At 49.9% G+C, this 27,938-nt stretch overlaps 1 protein-coding gene across 1 annotated transcript in view; it reads left to right on the top strand.

The window, feature by feature from the left end:
- Window positions 1–27,938, top strand: part of SF3B2 (splicing factor 3b subunit 2) — a 461,083-nt gene that overhangs the window by 375,331 nt on the left and 57,814 nt on the right. The window contains exons 17-19 of the mRNA XM_086938496.1: window positions 1,125–1,267; window positions 1,545–1,646; window positions 2,251–2,350. Of these exons, the coding sequence (XP_086794622.1) occupies window positions 1,125–1,267; window positions 1,545–1,646; window positions 2,251–2,350 (345 nt within the window). The remainder of the gene's footprint in view (window positions 1–1,124; window positions 1,268–1,544; window positions 1,647–2,250; window positions 2,351–27,938) is intronic.

The following is a 27,938-nucleotide window of genomic DNA, read 5'->3' as shown; positions in this document are numbered from 1 at the left end:
TATAATTTTGGGAGGGTTTTTTTGGTCTCTCCCTGGATGTTCACTAAAGCATGTCTGTCCATGAATGATCACCGTCAAGAACTAAAATTACTGGACTGTAATTTAGGCCCTGATGTCTTCTTTAGCAGATGTAGGACAGTCCATCAGGGTGGCAGAGGACATTATGTCCACCATCTTGACAGATTAATGTCTGCTGAACTGACAGTGAACCACAACTTTGACAGTTATCTCTGTACCATGACAAGAAAGCTGTCATGGTGGTCCCTGAAAAGGGACCAGTAAGTGGGTTTTTACTGCTGTTCACCAAACTTTACTATAGTTTCTGTTTTCAAAAGTTTTATTTTGTTATTGAAATAAACTCTCACACCCATGGCTGGGGGAGGGGGGGCATTATTTGTTTTTTTTCTGTCCCTTACTACCAGAACATGTAGTGTAATGTCCTTCTTATGATGGTGTTTACTTCACCTGGCTATCGGAGAACGCCTGGCCTTCGGAGAACGTTTTATGTTGACATTGCCAACCAGGGCTCTTTTGACAAAAAAATATTGATTCCCCTGACTAAGCAGGGGAAGCTGGTGACTGGGGCATTGATTTGGCGGACCGGGTGCTCTATTAGTTTGTGACAGACTACTTTATCTGACAAAGTCTAAATAGGGCTGTTAGTCTACTCCAGGTTTAGAACATGAATTTCGAACATCTACGGTCATCTTGAGATAAATCTGAAAGTTATTTTTGAGATGGGGAATATTTCAAAATAAAAGCACAGCTATACCAATGAAAGACCAAAATGTAAGGAGTAGTGTAGCAGGTAACTAAAATATGATTTCGACAAGGAGTACTACTGTATTCTCAAGAGCTACAAGTCGGAGTAAGCTGCGCATCTCTAAAAAGAGGGATTGGCTTTAATGTGTACTCATGAACTAGTATGCAAATGCCTTAAAATCCTCTTGTGGACTAAAGTAGATCCATTATAATTATGAGCTCATTGGCTGTCTCGTAATGGTTATAACCGCCTCAAACTAGGTCCCCTTCTCCATTAGTAAATACCTTGTTGGTGGGAGGGGGGGTTGAAGCAGTACTAAGAATTTGAAGTCCCTTTCATTGATATGCTGATGTATTTTTAGACCAAAACAGAGGAAGAGGAGATTGATCGGACCCCGTGGGGAGAGTTAGAACCCTCTGATGAAGAGTCGTCGGAAGAAGAGGAGGAGGATGAGAGCGATGAGGACAAACCTGACGAAACTGGTTTCATCACACCAGCTGACAGGTGAGCACAGAGTTCTGGACTTAGATTTGGATACATCTTTGAGATTTGCATCTCAGTACACCGGAACACCAAGCCCTAGGAAGCACCTTAATTGTGACCGGTGGGTAGAATATCAAGGAGCATAGAGTGGGAAAGAAATCCCCATGTATAGTTTTCTAGATGGGTCCAGTAATTTACAGTTTGTATTGCACTGAAAAATGACTCTACCCACCCTACTCATATATACCAACATCCTGTTAACATGATTTTTAGTTTTATATTTTTTTCTTTTCTACAGTGGCCTCATTACACCAGGTGGTATCTCATCTGTTCCCGCTGGTATGGAGACTCCTGAACTCATCGAGCTGAGAAAGAAAAAGATTGAGGAGGCCATGGATGGGTAAGAAATGAGACTTCTTGATGGTATGACGGAAGGGAAGCTCCTCCACATCAACATGGTTCACTATCTTTTGCTGATTGCATTGACATTGGCAGGGCCCTTGTGTGAGTTTGTTTTTCTCCAAAGTCACAAAGCACAATAATATAACCTGGCAAGAGTGCAAGTTGCTCCATAGACTGGTTATTTTCAGATGGAAAACCATTAGCCATTCCTTCCCCTCGCTTAACACTTATTGCTAAAGCAATGCCATTTCAGTCATTGGGATCTGCTATCATCTTCTTAGTGTCTATACAGAGAGAATAAAAACATGCCGTTTTTGACATACATGCTAGTTCCTTTACAATTCAGCTCTGCTTCCTTCATTTCTGCCTCTTCCTGTAGTCTTTAACTTTGTACTGAGTGATCTGCTCAGTTGCCACTCTTTTGATCTTATATCTCTTGTGCATTTTTGTGGGTCAATGCAATGAAGCTACCTGTCTTTCCTGATAATACAGCCCTAAAACTGGTTTCTTTATAGCAGGAGGGGTGATGCTACCAAAATATTTGCACTGATAAGGACCTTTTGCCACTTTTCACTCATATTTCATCTTCTATTTTATTCCAGTACTGAGACCCCACAGCTATTTACAGTGCTACCAGAAAGGCGGCCTGCAGCCTTGGGGGCAGCCATGATGGGTTCTACGCACATATATGACATGGCTGCGGTAAGTGATTTAACTTTATACTGCTGTGAGGGTGGAGGGTAATTTCCTAGCTCTAAACAATTTTATCTTGATTGTTGTGCTGTCTTTCATCAAGGACAGCAGTGGTTCTACATGATCGTAATATTATTGTCAAATCTCTATGGTCTTCTAAGCTGTGTTAAGTTAGGATTTATAGGAAAGGTTTACACAGCACGGTTTTTAGTCCTTGATTGGCCCATATTACAAAGCCATGATCATCCAGCCATTTTATTTTTTTTTTTTTAACAATTTTTTTATTGTCAGGAATTCAAAAGAGATATTTATAATTTCACTTGTATGGCACAGTGCCTTATTAGTAGCATGTGTAGGTCGGAGAAACAAACAGAGCATAACATGTGTCCTTAACCATCCAGTTCTGCCACGGTCATTGCACTGAGTAAGGAGGAGTGACCAACATATTCAGATCGCATCAGAAGTTCGCTTCCCCTCCAGAGATCAGTTCCTGACATTACACTTCTAGTGTATTCATCCACAACTAACAACGTAAAGTTTTTTTTTTTTTTTTTTAGAAAAAACCAAAAACATGAAAACCCAACTATGGTCATCACTGAGGAAATGAGTGTGTTCATCTACAGACATTCATTTGCACGTACATTTGTTCAGCATTGTGCCCAAGGTAATGTTGCGTTTCCGCAGCCTCCCGGTTACCCCCATCATTCCTTTAGTAGACCCTTTTTTTCGGTTAATCCTCGTCCTCCTCCGAGTCTGAGTCTTCACCCTCCGGTAGTGGCTCACATGGTTCTCCCCTATACGTGTTCCATGGCGACCATACCTTATTCCACTTGCGGGGGCATGCCCGTAACACATACACTGCCCTTTCTTTTACCATTAGGAGGTCCATATTCCTTATCCACCCCGCCACCGTTGGCAGCTCCGGAGCACCCCACTTCTGCGCAATGTCTTGTTTGGCCACTGTTACCGCCAGCGTAACCCAGAGTTGTCCATACCTGTTTAGGTCTGTAGGGTCCCAAATGTTCAACAGGCATTTACGGGGTTCAGGCAGGACAGACACCTTGACGGCCTGGGAGACTGTGCGCATAATCTGTCTCCAGACTTCCCGGATCTGAGGACATTCCCATAATGTGTGGAGAAGAGTTCCCTCCTCCCCGCATCCCCTGAGGCAGTATGGGTGTGGTGCCCTCTGTATTCTGTGAAGCAGCGTACGGGTGTAATAGGTGCGATGTAGAATTTTGAGTTGCACTAGGCGGAATCTGGCCGAAATGCCTACCTCTCGCGGTGAAGCAAGTGCCCCATTCCATTCTGTATCATCCATCTCACCCAGTTCCCCCACCCACTTCTCTTTGAGTTTCTGTGTTGGGTCTGGCAGGTTATTAATCAGTTTCTTGTACGTGAGTGAGGTTGCCTTCTGTTCCATAAATTCGGTCAGCAACCTGTCTTCCAGTGGTGATGATTCCGGGAGTGTGGTGTCGGGAGGGATTGCTTGCAGTAGGGCGTGACGGATCTGCACATACCGGTATGTTTCTGAGGGGCCCAGGCCGTACAGTTGTTGTAGCTGGGGGAAAGGAATAACCGTGCCTTTGTCCCAAAGATCTCCAACCACCGAGATCCCTATGGTATCCCATCGTGTGAACCCCTTACATGTCCGCAAGTTTCCCAGTGATTTAGTGTCCCACAACGGAGTTAACCTAGTTATTTTTCCCTTCCATCCCATACGTGACTGTGCTGTGTGCCATAGCGTCGCCGTGTGAAGCGTTGGGCCCAGTAGGGTCTTCACTTGCGCGTGGTTGTATAGCGCTGAGAGCATGCCTTCATTCCCCAGTTGCGACCAGTCTGCCTTATACGCGGGGTCTTCCCGCGTGACGTGAATCCATTGATTAATTACCTTAAGCTGGGACGCCCAGTAATATAATTGGAGATTGGGCAGTGCGATTCCCCCCTCGTACCAGCTCTTCACCAGTTTGTCCTGCGCTATTCGCGCCGGGCCGTTGCTCCATAACAGATTGGATATCAATGCAGCGACCTGCCGGAAGTATCGCGGGTTCACTACATAAGGGGAGTTCTCAAGCACATACAGAAACCTTGGGAGGGCCATCATTTTATATAGTGCCGCTCGCCCTAGGAGGGTCAGCGGTAGCGTTGCCCAGTATTTGACGTCCGCACGCAAGCGCGTCAGAGGTGGAAGTAAGTTCTCGGTATAGAAGTTCGCAGCATCGGTAGTAATAAAGATACCCAGGTACTTAAATGAGGTGGTAGTTATCTTTAGAGGACATTCGGCGTGCAGCACTGGACCCGGGCCTTTGAGTACATAAAGTATGGATTTGGACCAGTTCAGGGTGTAACCGGATGCCTTGCCGTGTTCATCGCATAGAGCCAACAGGGCAGGGACCCCCTCGTTGGGATTGATCATATAGATCAGCATGTCATCTGCGTATAGGGAGATTTTGTCCTCCCACCCTTCTTCCCAAGTGATGCCTCGGAACAGTGGTGTCGCTCTGAGCATGATTGCCAGAGGCTCCAGCACTAGTGCAAATAGAAGGGGCGATAGCGGGCATCCCTGTCTAGTTCCCCTTCCCAGCGGAAAGGTGGGCGATATATGGCCATTCGCAACCACCTGCGCAACCGGCAATGTGTAGAGCAGCCGCACCCATGCAAGATATTTTGGTCCGAAACCCATTCGGGTCAAGACTGCAAACAGGTACTCCCACTCCACCAGGTCAAATGCCATTTTAGCGTCTAGGGAAAGGATCACAGCTTGGTCCGTAAGACGATGTGCCTGTGCCATCACCCCGTGCACCCTTCGTAGGTTTAACGCTGTGCTCCTGTGTGGCATGAAGCCCGATTGATCGGGGTGTACCAGGGTGCGCAGATGCGGAGTCAAACGACTGGCCAGGAGTTTCGCCAAGATCTTCGCTTCGGTATTGAGCAAAGAGATGGGCCGATACGAGGCGCAGTCAGTTGGTGGTTTGGCCGGTTTGGGAATGGCTACGATGGTGGCCGTTCGCTGGTCGAGTGGAAGCAGTGCCCTCTCTACACTCTCATTGTACATGTCCAAGAGAGGCTTGGCCAGTACCGAGTCTGTCGCTTTATACCATTCCACAGGTATTCCGTTAGGACCCAGTGCCTTACCGGACTGTAATGCCTGTATTGCTGTTTGGATCTCTCCTTCTGTTAGGTCTGTGTCTAGTTCCTGCTGCGTTTCAAGAGGGAGCACAGGGATAGCAATGTTACCGAGAGACGCCAGGGCCTCCTGCTCTGTGACTGGTCGTGTCGGCGTGTATATCCCTTGAAAGTGGCGCGCTAGGGTGTGCACTATTCGGTCCGGGTGTGTCTGCAGCTGGCCCTCAGTATCATATAGGCGTTGTATCCCCCTATTGCTGCCGCCCCGTTTGTCCAACCACGCCAGCATTTTCCCTGCCTTATCGCCTACATCATATATTCGGTATGCGGTGTTTGCCAGGTGTCCCTTAGTGACCGAGGTGAGGTGCGCCTGGTATTGCTGCTGTCGGAGTTGTAGCGCATGTGCGTTGTCAGGAGTGGGGTCTGCCATGTGAGCGGTGTTTGCCATGTGGAGTGCCAATTCTAAATTTGCAAGGTCGGCTCTGGATTCTCTTTTGTGCCCAGTAATCGCCGATATGGATGCCCCACGAAGGACCGTTTTGTACGCCTCCCAGAGTACCGAGGGTGAGGAGACCGTGCCCATGTTTTCGTGAAAGTAGTGTGTTGTAGCCAATTTAAGCTTTTTCCTTACACCAGGAATTCGCAGATAATTGGGGTATATCGGGTACAGTCTAGCGCGCTTTTGTTCTTTTGTAGTAAGGTGAAGGGATATTGGGGAGTGGTCCGAAATGCCTCTCGGTAGAATCTCCAGCTTGTCTATGGAACCCAGTCCCACCCCTAGAAAAAAGAAGAAATCAATGCGTGAAAGGCTGTTGTGGGGGGCGGAGTAGTGCGTGTATTGCTTTGCCGTGGGGTTTAATTGACGCCATACATCCACGAGGCCTATGGCAGTTAGGAATCCAGGAAGCGTGGTAGTCCCTCTCGGGCGATCCCGTGTGGGAAAGGTGTCTAATAAGGGGTCGGCTATGGCATTAAAGTCCCCTCCAATAATCATGTCACCCTCCGGGAGGTCAATAAGAAACTGCCCCAGTGCCGGTAGTGCTGTAGAGTGAAGCGCCGGGGGGATGTACACAGATACCACATTGAGGGTCCTCCCCTCCCACTGGCCAGAGAGTGCCGCAAAACGCCCCTGGTCGTCCGTCCTGCGGCTATTAACCAAAAAGGACGAGTTGTTCTTGAGGAGAATCCCTGTGCCTCTAGAGCCTGTAGTGAATTCAGCGTGCACTGCCATATTGTAGCCACGCCTATTTAGTGCTTTGCAGGTAGTCCCGGCCAAATGTGTTTCCTGAAGTAGCACCAGGTCAGCCTTATGGCGTTTGATGGTTTGCAGTACCAAACCTCGTTTAATTTTATCCCCCAACCCTCTGACGTTCCATGTGAGCAGGTTCAGTGGGGGAACCATTGTTATTAAAGGGGCGCCCTCAGTGGATGCTGCTTGTCCTTGTTGTGCCATTTGGATCTAATACCCATGTTAACAATATGCAGTAATGTGGTAGAGCCAGTATGATGAGCTGTGCGCCGGGGTACATGGCGCTGATGTTCAGTAATGCAACTATGCTTTGTGTACACACAGTGATGACCAGTAACCATAACCGTAACAGTAGAACTTTCCCCCCCCCCCCGCCCCCTCCCTGCTCCCCTGCTCCACGGACGAAGTCCCGCCCGCATCCCCAACTTGGCAGAGTGCGTAGTCCCCTCCCTGTGTAGTCTTACTTGCTTGTGGGGTTGGTGAGTCCCCTACAGGCACCGGCCAGTGCCCACCTTACTCAGGTCCATCAGCTCGAAGTCCCAAGGGCTTTGATCACGTCCTCTTACATATAGCTCAAGTAGTCAACCCCGGCTAGGCTGACCGGAATCAAATGGGTCCCTTTCAAGATAAGAATCCAATCCCGCGGCGGCGCCCTGCTCAGTTGCCGGGCTGTTTGCCTGGTGTTCCGTCGTCCTCTCGTTGCGGTGGTCCTGGCGGTCCCTGTGCGTGCGTTGGGGTTTGCCCGCCGGTCTCCAGCCGTCCAGCCACTCCCGTGCCACCTCAGGCGTGTCGAAAAACCACGTCTTCCCCTCGGCCACAATCCGTAATTTGGCGGGGAAAAGCATGGAATAGGGCAGGCCCCTGTCACGTAGCGTCTTTTTGACTTCAGTGAAAGATTTCCGGCGACTGGCCACCTCAGCCGTGTAATCTGGGAAGAAGGCCAAAGTTGCGTTTTGAACTTTCACTGGTGGTGTTACCCTTGCTGCTTGTAGAATGGCATCCCTGTCCCTAAAGTTGAATAGTCTAGCCAGTACTGGCCGCGGCGCGGCACCTGGTTTGGCCGCACCCCCAGGGACCCGGTGCGCCCTCTCGACAGAGAAGAAGTTGGACAGGCCTTTAGGCTGCAGCTTGGTCTTGATAAGATCCTCGACGTATAGGTCCATGGCGCCCTTTCCTTCCGATTCCGGAAGGCCTAGGATGCGGACGTTGTTTCTCCGAGAGCGCCCCTCCTGGTCATCCAGCTTCTCCTGTAGTTGTTTGGTGACCTTCTCCATTCGCTCCATCGCTACCTGTAGATCTGAGGTGTCTTCGACGAGCGATTTTGTGACCACCTCCACTTGGGACACCCTCTCTGACATCTTCTTAAAGTCTGCTCTCAACAGGTTCACTTCGGAGGAGATGGTGCCCACTGTCGCCTGGACCTCAGTGAGGGTTTTCATAATGTCTTCAAGTGTGACTTTCCCCGCTCCGTTCGCGTCTGTATTTGCCCCGGTGGAGTGACGCCCAGGTCCCTGGGTATAGGCAAATTTATCAAGCCGCGCTTGCGATGTCGTATTCCTCGTATTTTTGCCTGCCATCTTGTATTGCTGGGCGCTGTAGTGTCCGGTTTGTTCAGTGGTATCAGGACCTGTGCCCCACCGGCCTCGCTATCCTCTGGGTGGGCGCTGTCGCCGTAGAATGCAGGAGCTTGGACTGTAGTGCACTGTAGCTCCTTTATGCCCGGTTTAGGTCTATTCGGGGGTCAGTCTCAGTGACTCACCATGTGCGTGGTCCGTCCCCCCGTGTCTGTTACAGTATGCCTCAGCGTGGTGCTGTGTCGCGTCACCAGCGGTGTCTGGGTTGTGAGCACCTCGCTGGTGATTGTCGTTTTAGACTTTCCTCCCTCCAAATTGGCAGTATGGTCGGAGCGCCAGAGCCGGCAGACCAGATCTTCTCCTTCATGCACTTTCACTCTATGTGCTGTTATGGACACCTAACTCGCATTTGCTGCCAGGCGGAGAATACCATCCGTCCCCCACGCAGGCTCGGGCTGGGGTTCGAGTTACCGGGTAGCGAGCGAGCTGTGCGGGTTGTGGCGCCTTGCGCCCTAATTTGCATTGGGTGCGGGGCACCCGGCCGCCCGGGATGCCTTAAGATGGCGCCGCCTAAGGACAGGGACGCCCCAGCTCCGGAGGGCGCTCAGTCCGTGTTCAGCAGTACGCTCTTCCAGCCCCTGACGCGGCTGCCGCTTTCCTGTCCGCTGGCCGCCGCGTTGTACACAGTGCGTGCTGGTACCTTTCTTCTGTAGGTGAGACGGGGGCGCCGGTCAGATGCAACTTTCTCCAGCCGGGCAGGGTGGATTTCCGGCCGGGTCCGCCAAGCACTCCAGGCCGGTGCTGCTGGACAGGTGGAGGCCCCGCTATGCCGTCTCCAAACGGACCAGTTCTCGTAGTCGGATTTTCGCCGGGGTTGGCTCAGGGTGCGCCGCTTGCCTCTCCGAGCCGACTTCACTTCTTCGGGTGGGTGAACGTGCGGATGGTCATGCGGATAATTTCACGGGCCAGTCAGCCTTGTGGAGCTCCCGAATCAAGCTGCCGCCATGCTCGGCAGTTGGCCACGCCCCCCCAGCCATTTTATTTTTAGTAAAATTTGACACATTTTTCCATCATTAAAAGTGGACAGTTAGCACTTAGCTGCAATTGCCTTTCTCAATATTTGTTATTATCCAGTATTGGTGTCTTTCATAGATTCACATACCTGAATCATTCCCCGCCGTCGAGATGGGAGTCCCACAGTACCATAGGCAATCCGTTTTCAAATAATGCAATAGTCCATAATGGCCCTAAACCATGTTCAATATTGCCAATACATGTCCTTTTTTAAAAAAAAAAGGACTACATGTTGAATGCAGCCAATCAGCTGCTAGCTTCCCCTAGAACCTTTGCAGCAGAGGCGGTTTCCCTCAGATGTTCTCTGCACGTCATGTGTAAAGAGAGTCTTCCTGAACTCTACTCAGTTTTTCTTCTACCTTCTATGTTTTTCCTCTGGAAAATGTCTCCTCATTATGTCTGATAAGAAAGGATTCTTTCGAGCCTGCAAGACCTGTTGCAAGAAGAGAGTCCATGTTGATGATCCTCACAAGAACTGCATTTACTGCCTTCACGCAGCCCATGATCTAAAACAGCGCAAAATCTGTTTCTCTTCTAAAACTTAGAGAAAGAGAGGAGGCTGCTTTTGTGGTTGCAGTCCACGAAGCCCCATAACTCATCGAAGGAGGACAGTGATGGCTCGTCCAGTCCTCTCAAGAGAGTAAAATCTCAAGAGAAAGACTCTGGAGAGGGCAGGAAACACCTCAAACCCTCACTGGTAAGCAAGTGCTCAAAACAAGAGAAACACTCTAAGCTCTCCTCTGAGCCTTCGTCTTCTGTTTCCTCTACTCCACTGAGGAAAGAAAAGAAACAGTATAGAGCCTACTCATCGGATCCGGGGAAGAGCAGAACTGAAAAATCCTCATTGACGACACCACCGTCTGAGTCTCACTGGGTCGTCGCCCACAAGCTACACGATTACGTCGGGTACGATAACGACAACAGCCATCTCCTGGCCCATACTGTCGATGAGAATATTGTTGGCGCCGTCATCGCCGACGTCCGCCCCATCTGTACAGTCGGCGAGGGTTGTAGTAACGGAGCCGACGAAGATAGCGTCTACACCGTCTAAGTCACTACCGTCGCTGACCAGTCACTGTCAGACAGGTTTGTCAACGACGGTACCGTCAATGAGGCCATTGGCAGGTGCCAATCCATCAACGACAACACTATTGACAACGTCACCGTCGACAGCGATACCATCGACGACCGGGTTTCCAGCGTTGGTAACCAGGAGTGAGTGAGTGATATATCCTTTATTTCGATACATAAATATCTTAAATGCAGTACATACATTAAAAATACATTCTCAAGGCCAGAGATAAAATACATTGTAATTTAAAAAGGAATAAAACATCAGAGTTTGTCGACGATGATTAAGGTGAGGAAGAAATATTTCCGTCCTGAGATGTCCGCTTTGCCCTTCACACCTTTTGGATCTGCAGGAGACAGACGAAGATGATGAGGAAGGTGATGGAATATACGGAGTGGTGCACAGTCCTTCAGAGTGGCATGTTAAGTGCCAGGAAGATGACAAGGACTAGGAGTACCAGCAATACTACCAGAACTACCACAAGCCATATCTGGTACCGCCATGTCATTATCAACGCTACGAATATCACAAACCTCACCCTAGAGCAGAGGTCTTCAAACTTTTTGATGCCGAGACCCCCTTGTAAAACCTTTTTAGGCGTAAGGACCCCCTTCCGACAAAAGTTTCTAGAAACTGGTACTCCTAAACATCAACAACTATCGACAACCATAAATGCGCCTGTTAGACCTCATCACACCCACGAATGATGGATGGATATCCATCATTCGTCCACCCACACTTTCACACATCCATCCACCCTTTCATCCTTCCATCCATACATCCATCCACCTTTTCTTCCTTCCATCCATCTATCCTTCACCCGTTCACCCTTTCATCCTTCCATCCATACATCCATCCTTCATCCATCCATCCACCCTTTCTTCCTTCCATCCATCTATCCTTCACCCGTTCACCCTTTCATCCTTCAATCCATACATCAATCCTTATCCATCCACCCTTCCATCCTTCCATCCATACAGCCATCCTTCATCCACCCACCCTTTCATCTATCGATCCATCTATCCATCATTCATCCACCCACCTTTTCACACATCCATCCGTCCTTCATACATGCAACCTTTTATCCATCCATACATCCTTCCTTCATCCATCTACCCTTTCATCCTTCTATCCATACATGCATCCTTCATCCATCCACCCTTTCATCCATCCATCCACTCATCATTCATCCACCCACCTTTTCACACATCCATCCATCCTTCATCCGTCCACCCTTTCATCCTTCCACCCATACAGCCATCCACCCTTTCATCCATACATTCATCCTTCATCCATCCACCCTTTCATCCATCCATCCATCCATCATTCATTCACCCACCTTTTCTGTGCCTCTCTCATGGGGGGAGGAGGTGGGGCAGCATCTCTGTGTCTTCTTACTTCTTCCTCTCTCATGGGACGGCATCTCTGTGCCTCCCTGCTGGGGGCGGGGGTTGGGGGTGGCAGACAGGCTGCAACAACATCTCACCATGAAGAACAGACTTTCAGGCACATTTCTCCCCAACAGGCACCAGGTATGAGGGCTCGTGGGACTTGAACCAATGAGGACCTTTCACGTGCTTTACTGGCGGGACCCACAGCTCCAGGCAAGCAAAGCCCATTGAGCTCAAAGGATTACAGCCTCCTCCCCCAGCCACCTCTTCCCTTGTGTATGTAAGCCTGGCTGAAACAGCTTCACTGGACACACACAAAGCCACACCTGAGTACTTCACAGGTCTGTGAAAGACCTTTTACTTGTTAATGAGGCTTTGATGTTTTTCATCCCTCGGTGTGAATTAGGCCTCCGCCGTGAGCACCCTCAATCAGCCCGACGCCACTAAGGCAAACTGACAGAATCTGTTCTGCACCCCCTTCCCAGGACTCCACGACCCCCCTTCGGTCGTGCCCCACAGATTGAAGACCTCTGCCCTAGAGAGATGGCTCACTTTTCACAACTTTGACCCAAGACCTACAAGCTATGTTGGCAGACTACAAAGATTTCCATCACAAAATGTTCCAAGGAGCCGCTGGTGCAACCACAGGCCCTTGAGAAACCAAGTTTGCCAGCAACACCTACAGTGCCACGACCTTTTACACAAGAGAAGGATCCGGTCTACCCTTCCGCCTCGGATGAGGAGAGAGAAGGCAAAATTCCAGACCCAGTGCCTGCTGGCCCTTGAGAGAACTACATCATTCCAACTCCGTCACACCATCCAGCGGATTCTCCCGCCAGAAGACAAAGGGTGTTCCCACAACTTAATGGAGAAGGCTTTTAATAGATTCCATCTCCCCATGGAAGTTACACATATAGACTGCTTCCTGTATGTCTTTAAAAAGGAAGCCTGGGTGACCAAGATAATGGCGTGAACGGATGAGTCGCGCTCCGACCCTGCCCGGCCTTCAGCATTGAACTCTAACACCATCCGCTGCTGTGGCACTTCCTGGGAGGGGTCACCTTCGGCTAGAGTCCCGTGGGGTACCATGTGGAGAAGTGTGGCTCAGGGGTTAGAGGCGGCAGACCTGGAGCTTGAGTTCGGCCCTGGACCAGGGTTCAATTCCCCGCCTCAGCGGGTCTTGGGCTCAATAATCCCACGGACTCGATAATTCTCGCTCCGGTGCCTTCTCGACTCACGGGTTTACACTCTGCGACTCTGGGCAATAGCTTGCTTAATCTCCACATCGGCCCCTCGCGGTGGGATGCCTGGCTTTCACCTTGTGGATACCCTGCCAGGGTTATCTCACAGGGGAATACCAGGACGGGTTCCCTAAGCAAGCGCGGAGATGCCCCAGGGTAAGTCATGCGCTATATAAACTTCATACATTTACAAGCTTCATACATTTACATGAGGCTGACTGAGCGCAACCGATTGTCCCAGAGATGCAGGTGAGGCTCGAGAGACTGCATGTGTACGGGGCCGCTGGCAGCTCGCCTTGCTTGTTGGGCCGGGACGCGGGCGGTGGCAAGAAGTGAAGGAGCCCTTTGTGGTTGCGGTGCCCACCTGGCTGAGCAGTGTGGAATCCCCTGCATACCTGGAGAAGGGGAGTGAGAGGTCTACATGTCCTGGACATCATTTGTCCTCCGAAGCTGCAGGCGGAGTCTGCCCAGCTATAACTTGACTTGGAGCCATGTGCCTGGGGTGCGGACTTGGGCGTTGCTGCTAATGCTGGATGAGGAATGCAGGTGCCCCCGTTCTCCAACTTCCTCCCTTTTGCGGTCACCGCCGGACGGGTTGGACCAGAAGAGCTGCCTGCTTGTGGGGCCTATTGTTGAAAACAGCGATCGCCAGAGCAGCGGGCCCCAGCACTTTAAACTCGATCTGGTAGGACGCCCACGTTGAGGACTCGTGGCATGGCACCCCCTGTGACCCATCGCAGAGTGGGGGATTCTTGGCCCTCCTGTAAACACTTTGGCTGCATTCCCTCTGAAACTCTCCCTCCACAGGAGCCTGTGCGCAGGTGGGGACTGTGTGCCAGCGGCAGTGGGCCCCTACTGGATTGTGAGTTTCTCCCGGGGCCCCCCAGAGTGCGGGTCCTTGACGTTGGCAGGAGGGGCGCAAAAGCTCTGCATCACAAGGATCTGCCTAAGGGCCCTCTCAGCCAGGCTGAGTATGAAACCTTTGACAGCTGAGCCAGCGAGGTCAGCCGGCCGACTGTTCCTCTGGTACATACAACAGAGGAAGTATCGTCACACCCAGCTTTACAGACAGGCCGGTGGGCAACCATCAAACGGGCAAATTACCCAGCATTGGATCGGACACGTTGATCGGGGCTGGGTCCAGAAGCTGGCCCCAAATTGGTCAACATCTGATCTGTCACTAATCATTTGCGAGTGTTGGGCACCGCATACTCATGGGGACTTTCTTTTCCTGCTCATCTTTCACATGGAGGGTGAAACCTACCAGATGGGTTCTCTAGCAGATGCCTGTAAGTTTCTGGGGCTGGATCTTAAAGAACAAGATTCTCAACAGTCACCTAGAGGAGACATCCCATTCGGCAGAAAATCACCAAGGGGCGTGACACGAATCCCGACTTGAGCGTTACCTCCCTGACCTGGCTACAATTGCTATGGAGAGGTCGGCGGTACTGCGCTCCCTCTCCAGGGAAGGAAAAGAAGACAATGACTCCCCCTCCTAAGGTTCTGTGGAAGAGCTTTATTTGCAAGGATGGTCCTAGTGTGGTGGGTGCATTAGCGACAAGACTACTTCCTACCAGATGATTCACGTTGCCTTGGCAGACCCCTTCCCTTTTGAAATTCCCTTTACAATGGACTGCAAGGTACTTGCCTTTGTTATTAATTATACTTGCTCTTTATTGTTGTGGGGGTTAAGGGTTTGTTATTGTGGTACCCCTTCCGAAGCGGGTTACCAGGCATGCCACACACACACAAACAAACCATCTCTGAGTTTCCATTACAGATGTGCCCCTGCTGCCCTACCTCACATGTTCCATGGAGTAGATGCCCATCCCCTCACAGCTCTCTCCCCCCTCGTAGATCATGGAGACTAAGATAATTAGCCTCAATGTACAAGGCCTTAAAAGCCCCACTGAGAGGTCCTAGCTTCTCTCACTTCTAGAACTCTCCCGTGGGGACATATGCATGATGCAGGAGGCGCATCTACTTTCAAAAGATGCCCACAGGATGCACTCTAAATGATCAACCCAGCAATATTGGTCGTCGGGGAGGGGGAAAAAGGGGGTGCAGCTATTCTCTTTTCCAGACACTTCCCCAGCACAGTCTTGGGCCCTATTGCAGAGATTAAAGTAGCCTCAATGTACAAGGCCTTAAAAGCCCCACTGAGAGGTCCTAGCTTCTCTCACTTCTAGAACTCTCCCGTGGGGACATATGCATGATGCAGGAGACGCATCTACTTTCAAAAGATGCCCACAGGATGCACTCTAAATGATCAACCCAGCAATATTGGTCGTCGGGGAGGGGGAAAAACGGGGTGCAGCTATTCTCTTTTCCAGACACTTCCCCAGCACAGTCTTGGGCCCTATTGCAGAGATTAAAGGCCGCATAGTAGTGCTACGCATGCAACTGGGTACGTTCCATTTCACGGTGCCGATCTTCGCCATGAATGAGCGACAAGAACCCTTTCTCACGGACTTTGTTGCAAAGTGCTTAACTCCCCAGACGCAGCTGTGGTGGTGGGTGGAGTTCTTTTTTTAGTAAATCTGTTTATTAGTTTTCTGCTTACAGTACAAAAGTAATAGAAAGTACAAAAGAAACATACATTAAGACCAGTACAATCTGAGACTGATATCAATGATACATGCATGACCCCCAGAATTCCTGCGCTGACAGCGCTATAATGCTAACATATACAATGTAGTAGGTTGATACAGTACAATTCTTCCCGTAGCTCATATTCCCGCCTCGCTTTCCAGTGATTTCATATATTCTGTAAAATAAGTCCAGTAGTCTTTTGGCCTGGACCTCATTGGTAGTTCTTCCTCATACGTCAGAAGTTTATCTCTGCAGCTTGCCATATCTCGCAACCATTAAAGGGTTGTGGGCACCTTTTTGCTGTTCCAGCATTGTGCAATTGGTCTTTTTGCAAGTAGTAATGGTACAGCACTAAATTTGCGTTTAGTAGCCTTTACGTGTGGTTTGATTCCTAGTACACAGGACCGTATCTCGCATTCCAGCTCAACGCCAATCATGACAGACAGTTTAGCCGCAACTTCCCTCCAAAAATCGTGAATTTTCGGGCAGTACCAAGCTAGATGTGCAAAATCTGCTCCCTCCCCACCACATCTTTTGCATCTGTCTTCATCTTGCTACCCATATTTATACATTTTCGCAGGTGTATAGTATGCGTGATGGAGGAACTTGTAGTGAATGATACGCAGATTTCCGTTGGGTGTAAGTATCTGTACTAAGGCGCAAGTCTGTCACCATTCGCGCTCTGTCAAGGGGTCTGTTAGTGCCGTGTCCCATCGTGTCTTAGCCTTGTCTGTGGTGTATGGTATTTCTGCTTGTGCCGTAGCATACAGCCTCGACACTAAATGTGATAAATCTTGAGTTTTGATTGAGTTGCAGCGTATTTAGACAGTCTGGTTCATTGGGGAATGTAGGAAAAAGTTCCTTCAGGGCTCTCTTCAGTCTGTAATGAGTAAAGCAAACTAGTTGTGTTTTGTTTTGTACGTATTCAAGATCCTTAATGTCCCTAAATTTCCCTTCGGTGAATAGGTCCCCCATCTTTTCTATGCCTACGCTGCGCAGTAGCGACATTCCTACACTTTCGCTTGTGACCGACAGCGCCTGGTGGTTGTGTAGTGGCATTTCTGATGGGTATAGCGGGATTTTATTCGCTAACTGTCCTAGTTTACGCCATGCTTTCACTGTGGTGTCGATCGTATTTATGTCGCGCGCATGTAGGGGCTGTCGCACATGTGTTAAAATGGCTGATAATGGGATAGGTTTGGCGTCCCCTTCTTCTTCGGCAGCGTGGGTGAGATACGGTATCTTATGGTACCAGTAGGCTGCGTAGTACGCCTGAGCACACAGATAATACAATAGGAAGTCTGGCACTACGTAACCTCCTCTGTCATATGGGAGAGTTAGTGTTCTGAGGTCTATGCGAGCCTGTTTACCCGCCCATATGAGCTGCAACACCAGTGATTTTATGCGCCGGAACACCTCTCCGGGAGGAGGAATAGGTATGTTATTAAAGAGATAAAGGAATGTGGGTAAGATGTTCATTTTTACTATCGCGATGCGATCCGCCAATGATAATGGTAGGTGTGTCCATCGTTTCCCTTTGTCCTCTAATTTGGAGATTGTGCACCCATAATTTGAGCGGATTACTACCTCTGGATCCCTGTGGTACCAGACTCCTAGATAGCGTATGGCGTCCGTTTGCCACTTTAAGAGGAAGTCAGTCATGCGGGGTAGTCGTGTCAGTAAGAGGGATAATTGATGATTTGGACCAGTTAATGGTTAGGCCGGAGTGTCTCCCAAATTTAATATATTCTCTCAACAATGGGTTCAAATGCTCCGCAGGGTCCCTAACATACAATAACATATCATCTGCATATGAGGAGATAGGGAGAGGTCTAGATGGGAACTGCAAAGCGGATGATTTGTACTTCTGTCGGATCCGGCAAGCTAGCGGTTCCAAGGCAAGAGCAAATAGCAGGGGTGATAGTGGGCATCCCTGCCTGGTGCCACGCTCAATGTCGAAAGCTTCCGAAACGTACCCATTGACTCTAACCCTGGCACGCGGTTTTGTGTATATCAGGGATACCCATTGTACGAAGCGTTTGGGAAAGCCCATTCTATGTAGTATAGTGATTAGGTAGCGCCATTCTATAGAATCGAACGCTTTGGCGGCGTTCGGCATCACCGCCGCGGCCCTCGTAGCAGGTGTGAGATAGTGGGAGAGGGCAAATAGTGTCCTAGTGTTATGCGATGTGGATCCTGTCGGGATAAAGCCTGCTTGATCGGGGAGTACCAGATTCGTCATCAATGGGTTCAACCTGACCGCCAGTACTTTTGCTAAGATTTTTGAATCTGCATTGATAAGCGACAGCGGCCTGTATGAGTCGCATGCCTCCGGGTCCTTCGAGGGTTTTAAGAGGGTTATTATTACTGCTTCCCTGAGCATTGGGGGTAGTTCTGCCTGCTCAAAAGCTGCACCATACATTGCAACTCCTAGTACACAGGACCGTATCTCGCATTCCAGCTCAACGCCAATCATGACAGACAGTTTAGCCGCAACTTCCCTCCAAAAATCGTGAATTTTCGGACAGTACCAAGCTAGATGTGCAAAATCTGCTCCCTCCCCACCACATCTTTTGCATCTGTCTTCATCTTGCTATCCATATTTATACATTTTCGCAGGTGTATAGTATGCCTGATGGAGGAACTTGTAGTGAATGATACGCAAATTTCCGTTGGGTGTAAGTATCTGTACTAAGGCGCAAGTCTGTCACCATTCGCGCTCTGTCAAGGGGTCTGTTAGTGCCGTGTCCCATTGTGTCTTAGCCTTGTCTGTGGTGTATGGTATTTCTGCTTGTGCCGTAGCATACAGCCTCGACACTAAATGTGATAAATCTTGAGTTTTGATTGAGTTGCAGCGTATTTAGACAGTCTGGTTCATTGGGGAATGTAGGAAAAAGTTCCTTCAGGGCTCTCTTCAGTCTGTAATGAGTAAAGCAAACTAGTTGTGTTTTGTTTTGTACGTATTCAAGATCCTTAATGTCCCTAAATTTCCCTTCGGTGAATAGGTCCCCCATCTTTTCTATGCCTACGCTGCGCAGTAGCGACATTCCTACACTTTCGCTTGTGACCGACAGCGCCTGGTGGTTGTGTAGTGGCATTTCTGATGGGTATAGCGGGATTTTATTCGCTAACTGTCCTAGTTTACGCCATGCTTTCACTGTGGTGTCGATCGTATTTATGTCGCGCGCATGTAGGGGCTGTCGCACATGTGTTAAAATGGCTGATAATGGGATAGGTTTGGCATCCCCTTCTTCTTCGGCAGCGTGGGTGAGATACGGTATCTTATGGTACCAGTAGGCTGCGTAGTACGCCTGAGCACACAGATAATACAATAGGAAGTCTGGCACTACGTAACCTCCTCTGTCATATGGGAGAGTTAGTGTTCTGAGGTCTATGCGAGCCTGTTTACCCGCCCATATGAGCTGCAACACCAGTGATTTTATGCGCCGGAACACCTCTCCGGGAGGAGGAATAGGTATGTTATTAAAGAGATAAAGGAATGTGGGTAAGATGTTCATTTTTACTATCGCGATGCGATCCGCCAATGATAATGGTAGGTGTGTCCATCGTTTCCCTTTGTCCTCTAATTTGGAGATTGTGCACCCATAATTTGAGCGGATTACTACCTCTGGATCCCTGTGGTACCAGACTCCTAGATAGCGTATGGCGTCCGTTTGCCACTTTAAGAGGAAGTCAGTCATGCGGGGTAGTCGTGTCGGTAAGAGGGATAATTGATGATTTGGACCAGTTAATGGTTAGGCCGGAGTGTCTCCCAAATTTAATATATTCTCTCAACAATGGGTTCAAATGCTCCGCAGGGTCCCTAACATACAATAACATATCATCTGCATATGAGGAGATAGGGAGAGGTCTAGATGGGAACTGCAAAGCGGATGATTTGTACTTCTGTCGGATCCGGCAAGCTAGCGGTTCCAAGGCAAGAGCGAATAGCAGGGGTGATAGTGGGCATCCCTGCCTGGTGCCACGCTCCATGTCGAAAGCTTCCGAAACGTACCCATTGACTCTAACCCTGGCACGCGGTTTTGTGTATATCAGGGATACCCATTGTACGAAGCGTTTGGGAAAGCCCATTCTATGTAGTATAGTGATTAGGTAGCGCCATTCTATAGAATCGAACGCTTTGGCGGCGTTCGGCATCACCGCCGCGGCCCTCGTAGCAGGTGTGAGATAGTGGGAGAGGGCAAATAGTGTCCTACTGTTATGGGATGTGGATCCTGTCGGGATAAAGCCTGCTTGATCGGGGAGTACCAGATTCGTCATCAATGGGTTCAACCTGACCGCCAGTACTTTTGCTAAGATTTTTGAATCTGCATTGATAAGCGACAGCGGCCTGTATGAGTCGCATGCCTCCGGGTCCTTCGAGGGTTTTAAGAGGGTTATTATTACTGCTTCCCTGAGCATTGGGGGTAGTTCTGCCTGCTCAAAAGCTGCACCATACATTGCAACTAAATAAGGGGCTAGAATGTCTACGTATTGTTTATAAAATTCGTTGGTGAACCCGTCTGGGCCAGGTGCTTTTCCGTTTGGCAAGGTCTTTATCACATCAGTGACTTCCTCTACTGTTATAAGGGATGCTAGGTATTCCCTCTGTCCTTCCGACAACCATGCAATCGCCACGTCATCTAGATAGGCTAAAGTTTCTTCCTCTGATGCCGTCTTCTGTGATCTATATAAGGCGCTGTATGCGTCGGTGAAGCAGTTTAGAATGCCTGTCGCTTGTGTTGATTAATGTGCCATCAGTGGATTTGACACGCAAGATTGCTGTGTGACTCTTACCCTCACATATTTTAGCTGCAAGCACTCTGCCAGGTCTGCCACCCTCCCCGAAAGATCCGGCCACGTGTGTCTTGTTAAGGTATTTTATCTCATCTTTGACAAAGGTTTGATGTTCTGTGTGTACTTGTTGTAATTCACCCAGAAATTAAAGGTCGTGAGTGTTTACAAAGGCTGACTCCAGATCTTTCATGCGCTCTTCCCGTTTTTGTATTTGCTGTCTTATGTCTCTCAAGACGCCTACTGTGACGCTCATGCACACTCCCCGTATCGTGGCCTTGAACGCTTCCCACAGAGTGCACGAGTCATCCGTCTCCGGTGCATTGATCTGAAAATATTCCTTGATCGCTTTAAGAATGATGTCAGTATAGACTGTGTCTGTCAGTGCGCTCAAATTGAATCTCCAATGAAAAGGGGGTGGTGTGTAATTCGGAATTGTGAGCTTCAATAGAACCGGGTTGTGGTCTGATAGTGTCCTGGGAAGAACAGTTATATCCGATAGCCATAGTGCACTGTTATTTGTGCCCAACCAGTAATCAATACATGACCAGCTATTATGTAGGACGTTAACATGTGTTGCACCTGGTACATTTGGGTGCTGTGTCTCCACAGATCTGTCGGTGATAAATCATTCAATATATGTATAGGTTTTGTCCTAGCACGTTTGTGTGGTTCGGTGGAATTAGAGGATCGGTCTGTCCTATCCACCAGTGTTACGTTCCAGTCACCACCCCATATGATCTGCGTGTCTAGTAATGTGTGCATGTGTTCCCACATCCCCTGAAAAAATTCTGGGGCATCCACATTTGGTCCGGAAATATTAGCCAGTGTCACTCTTTGGCCACGCAGTATGCCTGTTACTATAACGTATCTTCCATTAGGATCTCTTATCACTTGTTGTGATGTAAAATTTGTGCCCTTTCGAATTAGCGTCATCACTCCTCTCGAGTAAGAGGAGTAAGTGGCTGCGTATGTTGATTCCGCCCAGCGTTTGCCTATAGTCTGATGTGTGCCAGGAGCAATATGTGTTTCTTGTAGAAATGCTATGTCTATGGCCCATCTGTTCAGATAGGCAAACACCTGTCTGATTTTATTAGGTTGTGTGAAGCCTCTAACATTCCAAGTGAGGATGTTTACATGAGGTCTACCGGTACTGCGTGTCATTTGCGTCATGGAAAAGGAGAGTATCCATAAATACTAGCGCGGTGCATTTCAAGAACAGAACTACAGGACTTGTGGTAGTACGTTGTTACATGTGATATCAGTACAATCTTTGTCGTAATTGGAGGTTGGATCACACATTTCAATTGACTTGGTCCATGAACTCTAACATCCCTGTGCCCCCACCCGTTCCCACCCACTCCAGCAACCCAATCTTGCTGAAGCCTATTACCCATCAGAACAACTCCTAATAACATAACTAGGTTGGGGATCACCCTTGTGGAGGTCCGCTTGGGGCACATCTCGCCATCCAACTTAAAGGATGTGGACAGCTCTAAATATCAGCATCATTGATCGTACATTGCAGGGATAACCAAAATGTCACATAATCTCTTAATATTCATATTTAACCACCTCTGAATCATGTACCCCAAAAATCTTTTAGCTTTAACAGACACCGCTGAGAATATAAGCAATACAAGCAAACCGAGTCGACCATGCTATGGAAGCAACCATAGACTGCAAGGTAAAAGCTTATTCATCGCAACTGAGGGCGCCCTGATGTGCTATGTCCTTTAGAACATGGCGAACATGTACTATTCCAGCAAACATAGTATCAGTCGTAATAGTGTAGATCATGTTGGGGACACATTGCGGTCACTGGCGTATATGGCATAGCCTACGGCTATGCAGCACAAGCATGTCAAATCCACTCATAAAGTTCGGGAGTGAGTCGCAGCTGCGTCATATCGCACTCATGTCCATAACTAGCATGCAAGTATGTGAAAAAAAGTTAGGGACGTTGTATTTAGATAAGAACGTTCCTCTGCCAGTATTACAGGGCGCAGATAGTCAGAATGGCGCCAAAACAGGAGGTTACTATGTCTCAACACCTTGTCCAAGCAATAAAGATAAGAAGACCTTACCGCCTTGTGAGCAATAACCTTGCCAGATCAGCAGCACATGTTCATTCAGAGTCTTGTTGTTCTCTCTGCGCGCCGTTTCTTTGTTCTGCTTCGCCACTTTTTTAACAAACTCTTGCGCAGTTTTCGGATTCAACAGTATGACCGCCTTTCCATTCCACATCACCCGCAGTCTGGCCGGGTACAACATGGAATAAGTTATGTGCAGATCACGAAGCTTCTGTAGTAGGGGATCTCTGTGTATAGTCATAATCTAGTGAATAGTCCCGCCCATGTGCGCGGACCCCGGAGCAATCAAAAATAATCTCTTAAACTGTCAAAACATGCAGACCTGCATAGACACTTAAGAGAGAATTTAAAGACAGATAATGCAGCCTATATCCACAGGCTACACTGTCCAATACTTCAACTAGAAATTCCACCAAAAACCACAGCAGCACAGCCTGTCCAGGGTTTTCCACAGAGAAAAACCTTGCTTTTAACAGCAAAACCCTCTGGAATGATAAAGAGGAAGGAGTGGACAGACAAGCCCCATAGGCTGCCATTATGTGGCTCAAAACAGGATACTGTGCCTTTAAGAGAACTTTCCAGAAGCCTCACAGTATCCCAGAATGCAGTGCAGGTCCCTTTCACCTTCAGTTATTTTTTCCGGCTCCTGCTAGCAGGACCCTGGAGCATTAGCTCTTCTTTTCTGAGCTTTTTCTATATTATTTTTGTGACATTTTTGGATTTTTGTCGCTTCACTCGACGTCTTTGGCCTTTATCTGCATTCTGCTGTGTTTTTTTGGCAGAATTTCTGCAGTCTTCTTGTCTTTGGACTATTTCTAGTCTGACATGTGCTTTGTCTGCAGCTGAACTGAAGGCCAAAGCTGAAGCTCACAGGGTTTGTACTCTGTGCTTGCTTGTGTCTTTGGACACCTGTCTTCTCTGTACCTTCTTTTCTAGGAGGCTTCGGCTTCCAGGTTTCAAACAGAGGAGTTTGAAGGCATCTTCAGCCTCTGGGTGAGGTGAGGGTAGGTCCTCTACCGAGTCCCATGCTGTAATCTCTGGGGTTATCCCCAGTAAGGACACGTCTGAGCTATGACGCAGTTCCAGTCTGCGTCGGGGCCGTCGTGGAGTGCCTGGACGTCATGGAGTGCCTGGACGTCGACGTCATGGAGTGCCTGGACGTCGACGTCATGGAGTGCCTGGACGTCGACGTCATGGAGTGCCTCGACGTCGACGTCATGGAGTGCGTCGACGTCATGGAGTGCCTCGACGTCGACGTCATGGAGTGCCTCGACGTCGACGTCATGGAGTGCCTCGACGTCGACGTCATGGAGTGCCTCGACGTCGACGTCATGGAGTGCCTCGACGTCATGGAGTGCCTCGACGTCATGGAGTGCCTCGACGTCATGGAGTGCCTCGACGTCATGGAGTGCCTCGACGTCATGGAGTGGCTCGACGTCATGGAGTGGCTCGACGTCATGAAGTGGCTCGACGTCATGAAGTGCCTCGACGTCATGAAGTGCCTCGACGTCATGAAGTGCCTCGACGTCATGAAGTGCCTCGACGTCGATGGCATGGAGTGTCTCTATGTCGACGTCATGGAGTGTCTCTATGTCGACGTCATGGAGTGTCTCTATGTCGACGTCATGGAGTGTCTCTATGTCATGGCGTACCTCGACGTCATGGAGCGGTGATGCTCGATGTCATGGAGCGGTGATGCTCGACGTCATGGAGCGGTGATGCTCGACGTCATGGAGCGGTGATGCTCGACGTCATGGAGCGGTGATGCTCGACGTCATGGAGCGGTGATGCTCGACGTCATGGAGCGGTGATGCTCGACGTCATGGAGCGGTGATGCTCGACGTCATGGAGCGGTGATGCTCGACGTCATGGAGCGGTGATGCTCGACGTCATGGAGCGGTGAGGCTCGACGTCATGGAGCAGTGATGCTCCTTTTGGGGCATTGGTCGTTTAAGCTCTGCTCTCTTCCGTTGGGTCCGGACGTCACCGTTAGGGATGGCTCGGCGTCTCCGTGTTGGACACCGTAGTGACACTTTGACGTCTGAGTGTTGGTTGTCGTAGAGACAGTCACTGTCTTAGTGATGGTGACGTCGTAGTGAGGTCGGCGTCATGGGTTACAGCCGCAGAGTACTGCCGGCTCTTGACGCCTGGGTCTTGTTCCAGGCCTCGCTCCTTGGTGAGCCTCCCGTCGTAGGAGGGGACTTTGTGTTCCCGGCACCTTCCACTCACGACGCAGAGCAGTTGATCAGCGTCGAGGAACCCTTCTGATAGGGAGTTTGTGGTTACTCACCACGTGTAAGCGAGGGACGTTTGTCCTTTTGCTTAGTTTTGAGTACTTGCATACCTGCACGTCTGCTAGGTCGCCTCCTGCTCAACCACTACTGGTGAGACCACCGGGGATGTTTCAGAATCCTCTCGGTTCCCTCTTCCGCCCACCACCCCAGGGGCCTTTTGCCCCTCAGTCTGCGAACCTCCGTGCCTTGATGCCAGGGATGCGTCTGCCATGAGTGCGGGGAGTTCCTCTCCGACTCTTTACTGGTTGGCGGGACTTACCTTTCGTCCACTACCGCCTGACAGGAGGTTCTGGCTCCGACCGTGCTCCTGACTTGGTCGCAGGGGTGGCGGCATGTAGACCTCGCGCTGTGGTCCGCTGTTGTTGGCCCGTTGTTGTGAGATCCCTCTGTGGGGGGATTTTTCTTCACCGATTTGTGGTTCCTCTGCCGAGAGACAGGAGGGAAGCCTTACAAAAGGTGGTCTAATGGGCCTGATAGTTTCGGATCTAGGCATCGGTGTCGGAGCGGAGTTTTTCTCTCCTGCCGACCCCCAGGTATTGTGGATTTGTCCTACGTTGCCATACTTTTATTCGCCTGACGTCTCTGCAGCCTGCGGCTCGGCAGTGTGCTTCTACTCTCCCGTTCTTTGGGCAACCCTTGGGCTGCCATGAGAGTAGTGAGTGGCTCGCATGAAGTCTGAATCGGAGACTTTTGGACGGCTGTAGGTTTTGGGGCATGGAGAACGGCCTGAGGCCTTCTGCCCTTTCTAGCGGCGTTTTTTCCTCCCAGGATTTGCCGGTGGTCCCGGGCCGCCGTTTAATGCTTTACAAGTATATTGTGCGCATACGCGGGAGGGCTTGTTGCTCCTCGGCGAACAAAGGCCGGCTGGGTCTAAGTCAGTCTTCGGTTCTTCGGCCCTCCTCCAGCACTTCCTCCGGTCGGCTCGCGGTTTCAGCTGCGCGAGCTCTAAGCAGAGGCCGTTATCCTGTTTAGGACAAGGGCGATAGAGGACGTACCTCTGTCTCAAAGGGGGAGAGGTCTGTACTCCCGGTTCCTTCTGGTTCGCAAGAAGGACAGGAACGAGTTCAGGCCCATTCTGGATTTGCGACAAGCAAACAAGTGGATTCGCAGTAGAGGAATTTCGCATGCTGTCGTTGCATCAGGTTTATACTCCGCTGCAACAGGGAGGTTGGCTTGGTGCCATAGATCTACAGGATGCGTACTCACATGTGCTCCTTGCACACAGGAAGTTCCTGCGAGTCCAAGTCGGCGCCCATCATTGTCAGTACACAGTACTGCCAGTCGGGCTGAAGTCTGCGCCCAGACCATTCTCGAAGTGCATGGCAGTGGTAGCTGCACGCCTGAGGAAAAACGAGGTGGCTTCTCTAACCGTGCCTGGACGTTTGGTTGATCAAGGCCTCCTCCTTCTCGGAAGCTCATCCGCACTTCCAGAGGACGTGCGTTCTGTTGTACGAGCTGGGGTTGCACATCTACATGTCCAAGTCGGTCCCCATTCCGGTCCAGTGCATACAGTACTTGGGAACCTCTGTCAATACGCTGTCAGCAAGCGTGTCTCCTTCGGAGGAGAGTTGATTATCTCCCCTTAGGAAGGCTCAGGCTCTTGTGACCGCCCAATCAACGACAGGGGAGACGGTGTCTTCTCTACTGGGGTCGATGGCCTCTTGTCTATTCCTCACGCCACACGCACGGCTGCTCATGAGACCTTTGCAGGAGTGCTTGGAGGATCAGTGGGATTAGAGGAAAGGATCTTTGGGCGACAAGATACGACTGTCTCTGCGTGCTCTTCAGTCTCTGAAGTGGTAGTGTTCAGCGGAGAATCTCCTAAGAGGGGTTCCCTTTCATAAGGACATTTCCACACAGACTGTCGTGACGGATGCGTCTCCCCACGGCTGGGGGGGGGGCGCTTTCCGGAGACTTGCAGATACACGGAACGTGGTCCCCGATGGAGTCCACGTATCACATCCTTTTCCGGGAACACAGAGCTGTTCAATTGGCACTGAAGGCGTTTCTTCCGTCCTTCCAGACCAACTCTATGCTTGTACAGATGGACAATACGAACACAATGTATTACCTCAACAAGCAGGGGGGTTCGAGATCGCGCACTCTGTCGCAGGAGGCGCGGGCGATCTGGCGCTGGTTTTTTATCCAGAGGACTGACTCTAACGGCTACCCATCTGCCAGGGGTGCAGAATGTTCAGGCAGGCGTGCTGAGCAGACTGATTCAGGAAAACCACGAATGGGTCATAAACGACGAAGTACTAGGAGAAGCCTTCGGCAAATAGCGAGACTTCGCCTCCAGGTACTGCCTGTGGGGAAGCTGGGGAATGCGTTCTGGATTACCTGGTCGAACAGCTTTCTGTACGCTTTTCCACCCTTTCCCTTGATTCCGGCGGTGTTCATCAAACTGTCCCAGTCCAGGGCGCGGATGATCCTGATTGCCCCGGAATGGCCCAGACAGTGGTGGTTCACGGACCTGCTTCACCGGTCTCTCCGTCCTCTCATACGGAGGCCTTGCAGGCCGGACCTTCTCACAAAGTTCAGGGGGCAAATGTTGCACCCCAACCTCTCGTCTTTGAGTTTGGCTGCATGGCTCCTGAGATAGTGTAATATGGCCATTTGGATCTACCAGAAGTCTGTATGGACATTCTGAAGGAGGCTAAGCATCCTTCCACTAGGACTTCTTCTGCTTATAAGTGGAAGAAGTTTTTTTTGCATCTGGTGCAAGTCCAAGGACCATGACCTGACGACGTGTAAGGAAGATGTCATCCTTCCGTATCTTCTACGCCTGGCGCAGTCGGGCCTTAATGTCCACTCCATTACGGTTCATCTTGCTGCGCTGATTGCCTACAGGAAATGCCCTTCAGTCTTCCGTCTTCCAGATCCCTGTGATCAAAGATTTTTGGAAGGCTGGAAGAAAGCATTCCCTCCTGTCTGGATTCCTTCGCCTTCATGGGAATTGAATGTGGTGCTGTCCAGATTGATGTAGGAGCCTTTTGAACCTATTCATAGGGCTTCGTTGCAGCATCTGTCCTGGAAGGCGGCGTTCCTCGTGGCCATCACATCGGCCCGCAGGGGGAGTGATATTCAGGCGTTGTGT

The sequence above is a fragment of the Lissotriton vulgaris genome, chromosome 9 (assembly GCF_964263255.1).
Source record: "Lissotriton vulgaris chromosome 9, aLisVul1.2, whole genome shotgun sequence".
Classification (NCBI taxonomy): domain Eukaryota; kingdom Metazoa; phylum Chordata; class Amphibia; order Caudata; family Salamandridae; genus Lissotriton; species Lissotriton vulgaris.
This window is presented reverse-complemented; position numbering and strand designations above follow the sequence as displayed.